The sequence below is a fragment of the Pinus tabuliformis genome, chromosome 8, assembly GCF_031772625.1.
Source record: "Pinus tabuliformis cultivar Carrire ecotype Pingquan chromosome 8, CPIR1, whole genome shotgun sequence".
Lineage (NCBI taxonomy): Eukaryota > Viridiplantae > Streptophyta > Pinopsida > Pinales > Pinaceae > Pinus > Pinus tabuliformis.
The window spans coordinates 276,182,449-276,188,342 of record NC_142294.1 but is presented as its reverse complement, the minus strand read 5'-3'; the positions used below and the strand labels follow the sequence as shown (position 1 = coordinate 276,188,342).

Here is a 5,894-nt window from a genome sequence, read left to right as displayed (position 1 = left end):
CACAGAAGTTGCTCGTAAAAGACAAGAAACATTTTTAACCTAATTCGAGATCCTTACGCTGATTGGGGTTAGGGTCATTGGACTGCCGTGACCCGAACCTACATTAGGGTTACGGTGACTGGAAAAAGAAAGATAAACGACGATTCCCATCCTATAGTTACAAAATATATATGTATTTACAGCCCGATATCTTACAACTGCAATTATAGCACCACACATTGCCTCTGTTTTGAGAAACTGCCATCTTCATCGATATGAGATCCCTCGCTAACCTTGCATCAGAAATTCATTATCTTCTAAGGTAAATGAATAACGCAAAGCACTTGGAAAGCTAAGCTGGACTAGGCAACATTGACGAATTCCTAACTGTGGCCTGCGGACTTCCTTGGAACGTTTCAGTGTGTGAAGAAACCTGTCCGACTGCTTGAGTTGAATCCCTGGCCTCTATGACTATTTCCATGCTGTTGTTTGGCTCGGTCTCTTGAACAATTCCAGCGGTTCCACGCCTTTCCTTGTGTAGATTTAGGGAATGTCTGCACAAAGGGCAGGAAGAATGCGAGACAAGCCATGCATCGATGCATTCCAAATGGAAACGATGATTACAATTTGGCAGCACTCTCACCTTTTCTCCCTCCGCAAATTCGGCCAGGCAGATCGGACAATCCGTTGGCACGGGCGTTGGCTTTGATGCAGCGCTGTAAACGATAATGGGCAGTGCTTTCAAATCGCTCTTCGCCATCCGGAGAGAGAAATCATCGGATAAGTCTACCTCGTCCCGGCTCCTGCAGCATGGAAGCCATCTGACAAACGAGTTGAGTCCGATCCCAACGACGAGGGCACCTAGCAAAGCGAGGAGAATGAGTACTGGACCAGATTCCAGAGTTAGATTCATCATGTCGAGTTTCGTTGGAGAAGGTGCACGGGGGGCGGAAGTCAATAACTGCCCCCACTTCACATTGGGAAATCTACATTTCTCTGCAACTCACTGACTTTTCTCAAATATCCAAAGTCAAACGGATCGAACCTTCCTCGGTTGAGAAACAAAATGATGAATATTTGTGGAATCTACTCCCCCGCATGACTCTCACCTATAGTTACTCCCTTCTCCATATCCGCCTACAAATCTATAACGTTAGGAAAACAAAACAAACGAGGACCAATATTGCAAAGTTGCTTCGATCACATGTCTATCAGCTACAACTACTCGATGGTAGGCTCCATGTTACCCTACATATATGTGACGTTGGTATCGTGTATCCTCATTGTTTCTTATGATACAACAGCTCAATAGGAACGCTCAACACTCTATGTCACTCCTGTCAATCGTTTTATATTATCAAGTTTAGCATCTTAAATTCTAATTTAAATCGTTTTCGCATGATCAAGTTGAACCATCTTAATTCTAATTTAATATCTCATGTTTCAGCCTGCGACACCTTAAATGTAATCTAATCTGTCATGTTTAGCCGATGATGATAATTAAATCTCTAAAAGGTTTCCCTACCCTCCTCCTTCAAACTTATTTACTATAAAGTACCTTTCTATCTTTCGTATCAAAACTTACGTATCAATAGTATTTCATTCGATGAAATTTGTGAAACCTATTAGTAAATGAGACTATATCACGTAGCTACGGTTACGATTGGGAGGTTCTACCCAGGTCGACACCCCACTTTGTTGGTAAGCAAGTAACTTTTGCGTACATTCCAAAAAATATTAATATCCAAATAGTTTAGGTAATTGAGAATAAATATACAATTATAAATTAAAAACTATACCACTATAAAATAAATATACAAATTTGTTGGTAAGCAAGTAACTTTTGCGTACATTCCAAAAAATATTAATAGCCAAATAGTTTATGTAATTGAGAATAAATATACAATTATAAATTAAAAAGTATACCACTATAAAATAAATATACAACTATAACATTCGTTTTCGTGGATAAGCTAAAAAAAAATTATATATCGCAAACAATCTAACCAATTTAATTTAACTATAACTGATTTAATGAGCCATCCGTAGTTTCATAGTTTAAAACTCTCCATACAATATTTTATAGATAACTATCCATAAAAAAAATAATTACACAGATTTAATAGCCCAATCCTTTGCAACGTTCTCTATAGATAACTACGCATTTAAAGCTAATTATACATATGTATTATCCCAATCCATATCTACGTGTTGGCTTGTTGTAGCCTGACCTAGGTTCAGAAGTGTTTTAGCCAAACAAATCCCACAGTGGCCCTTTCGGCAACATCCCGCGGAGCACGGATTGAAGTCTCACCCAAAGTAGTAGAGAAGGGTGCTGGAACTAGGTTTCCGCACCCTAGGGATGTCTTGATGAGGACTGGAAGGGTCATGAACCTTTCTGTGCGCTTGCGCTAATTTGTACAACTTGTCCGGCCTTCGCGTAGCTCAGCGTCGAAACCCTTCTTAGATTCTTATAATTAATGTGCTTATTATAGATCTGATCTACTTCTTAAGGTTTTAATCAAGCATTTCAACAGTAATAACAAGTGTGCGCAATCATAGACATGCATAAACCCAAAACATAAACAAACAGATAGATCTGCGATAAACACACAATGATTCAGAAACACTTATCTTTATTTATCTCCTATTCAGTACAACCAGATCCGCCCTGTGCACTCAGCTGCACGGGTCCATGCACATAGCTGCGGACTCTACCAGGCCTCTGCACACTCAGCTGCAGAGCCTCTATCTATCTACTAACACCCTTGACTCGGACTTATAGACACAAAGAGAATATTGCCTTCATAAACCCATAACATTCAAGATCAAAACTCCAAAAACTGCCTTCTAACCTTAGAGCCTTGCTCTATTTATACCTTCCCATGGTCTGCGGACCATGGGCAGGCCGACTTACTTTCTATTTTCTTACATTATTTTCGGGCAGACAACCCTTTGACTTGACTCATTACAATTCGCACTTCGCGCACTTTGCGGAACCTTTACCATACTTTTACCCAAACTTGTGGACTTTAAGCCCCAAAACCATTATGCGGGGGATCCGCTACCCAACACAATCATCATGACTCATCCCGGGTCACTCGGCTGGTGCGGAAATATTTGCGCAGAAGTCATCCAACAACTTCTGCGATTCGCATACGCTCGCAACAAATTCTTCCGCCATCTGCTGTACCCATTGTACGCGAGCCACCGATGCATCAGTATCAGTTTCAGTTGCTTGTCCGGGTTCATATACTACCTGCATGTGTGCTAACTTGCCCTTGATGTTGGCGGAGACCACGAATGCCTCATCAAGCCAAGGATCGAAGCGTTCCTTAATTACTACTTCCTTCTGCCGAGCAGCGTCAACTTGTGTCTTGAGAACCTGGGCCTCCCTCATCTTGCCAAGCACTGCGTAATAGCAATCGTTTGCACGGTACCCCTGACATTGTCATAGGCTTGTTGTAACTCTCGTGCTTCTATCTCCAACCGCTGTGAGGTTGGGTCTTCCTGTAGTGAAGTGACTGTGACAAGTGACTAATCCAACAAGCTGGTGCACTCCTGCATGGCATGTGCTATTGCTTCCCGCCTAGATTGAATGACGCCTTTCCACTGCTCTGTGACCTTTGGTGGTGTAGACAGCTACGATTTGAGTTTTAGTTCTGCGATCGGCAAGTTGAGGTCCAACTGGATCCTTTCTACTTCGTCCTTTGCTTCGTTGAACCCACTGGCCAACTTGTGAATCCTCATGCCAACAGGTAAATCTGCCGCAATCTCGAACTCAAGGACACAACAACACGCTTCCTCCACAATTTGCTCCAACTGTCGATTTTGTGCTACTGCTTCATCACGTTGGAGGCTCAACTGCTCGATGTTAATTCGTTGGTCACTAAGTATCTATATCGCATGTCCTTCCCTAGCGCAGAGCTCCGTCATTGCGCCATCCTAGAGCTAGTATAAGCTCTAGTGTGGGAGGGCAGCAAAATTTAATCCAAGTCCCGTAAGCCAGCCTACCACAGCTCTGTTCGTCGCATTGTCTGTTATCAATGCTCCTGTTGGGAGTGCAATAGTATTAGTCATTTTGGCCTATAGCAGCTACTCAGTTGCTGACATACCCATAGCTCCATGGGTAGAAAACATTCCCAGCTGTGGGGCTCGTGCTCTAAGTTCCTGCAGTTGCACGCTGAGCACCCCCAACATAGTCTGCTGCTCCATCATGGCCTCGTTGAGCGCCTCCTGGGTGACTTCGCGAACTGTATCCCCTATGTCACATAGGTCACCTTCAGTCAATGTGATAAGTTCCCCATCCAACTTGGATGCCTTGGTCTTCTTCCGTGACTGGGACCTTTCTATTGCACGCAGTCGTTTTAAGGGCAAACAGGTGGTGGTTGGTGCCGCGCCTTCCGTCACTGTATCCATGTCCGACTCTGTGGTCACATTCGGGCCGCTTTTGTCCTCTGTTGTAGCAGCCCCTCCTGTTGTCGCCTTGCCTGTGGAAGCCTACGCTGCCTCCTGGGTTGCCCGTACTTCTGCAACAAGCTGTTCGTTCCGCTTCTGCTGTGCTAAGAACTTGGCCTTAGCCTTTTGTTTTTGGATGGCAGTCTCATCGTGCCCTACTGCATCTGGTCCGCGCCACTCTAGTGGCCAAGTATCAAGCACCGTGAAGATAGAATTTGTCGAGGGTAATGAAGGGAAGCGTGGTCCACGTCTGCTCTGGATCCTTGCATGCCCGAATGTATACATGGTGCATATTCACCCTAAAATCAGCCACGGTCTTCACACTGTCATAGACCTCGGCAGATAGACAGGGCTGCTGGTTGATCCACTGTCATATGCTTGCATCCATCAATATCCAGAAAATATTGACTTCTCAGATTCTTGTGGCATCCCTCGTCGCCCACAGCGACGTTTATTTCGCGGCCTCTGCCCAATCCCGGTCCAAGGATGGAAACTAACTATCCTCAGGTGGTTCACCTGTAATTGAACTGAACCCCTTCTACACACTGATCTGCTAATGCGAGGACCGTTGCTGGGACCCTACTGCCTCGGTATTTTCTCATCACCTTTCCTGCCAACAACTGGGTAGCAATGGAAACCCCTTTGTCTTGAAAACTAGTAGTAGCATACCCTCTTTGCTTTTTCTCCAACTTATATTTCTTTTTCGTGGCTTCCATAAATGTTAGGTCGCCACTCATGCAAACTGTTTCCGTGGGGTCCCTTCCTTCATAGGGGAGCCGAGAAATCCTATGAATGAGCTCTACCGTGATGGGGATGGTTTTGTCTAGCCATAAGTACCCATCGTGCATGAGGCATAGCAGTTGCTTGATGACCAATATTGTAATGGGGGCCCGATGAAAGTGTGGAATTGACAGGAGGTGGACTAGCCCGGCCTCCTCCACCTTTCACAACCATTTCTACGGCTGTAGTGTCGTAACGACCCCCGCCGTGATTTTTTCCATCAGCTCACTTGTTTCTAAACGGGGGAACTTCTCAGTATCTACAATGTCCCAGTCTTCAAATTTCATAGTGGGGATGCGGCATGTTTCCGTTCCTTTGAACGGAACCCCTTTGGGGAGGGACAGGGTTATAAGTGTGTTTTTTACGACGTGCAAGTATTTACGTACCTTGACCCTCACTTTCTATGGAGGGACATACTTAGGCCGGTTTGTTGGAGCCCGTATTGGCTGGATATTTTCTTCCATCTCTTCTTCTGGTTCTATTTCTTCGACGAAGGTCAGAGGATCCTCTTGCTCTTCATCGCTTTCAATAGTAACCATTTTTCCCTTTTCCTCCATCGATATTTACCGAATCGTGGATTTCGTGGAGATATCTGGACCGGTCCTACTACCTATGGGTCCTTTTTGGTCCATGGCATCCGGGGTGATTTAGGGATCTCGGTTGTCCCTCCTCCCTGC

The 5,894-nt window shown here is 44.7% G+C and overlaps 1 protein-coding gene across 1 annotated transcript; it reads right to left on the bottom strand.

Moving 5' to 3' along the window:
• Positions 1–331: 331 nt before the first annotated feature.
• LOC149235202 (RING-H2 finger protein ATL8-like) lies at positions 332–895 on the bottom strand. The gene has a single exon (XM_089368485.1). It carries the CDS (start codon positions 893–895, stop codon positions 332–334), a length of 564 nt encoding a protein of 187 aa, XP_089224611.1.
• Positions 896–5,894: the final 4,999 nt, after the last annotated feature.

Coding starts and splice junctions, on each gene's coding strand:
- LOC149235202 (XM_089368485.1), bottom strand. CDS start 895: ATGATGAATCTAACTCTGGAATCTGGTCCAGTACTCATTCTCCTCGCT.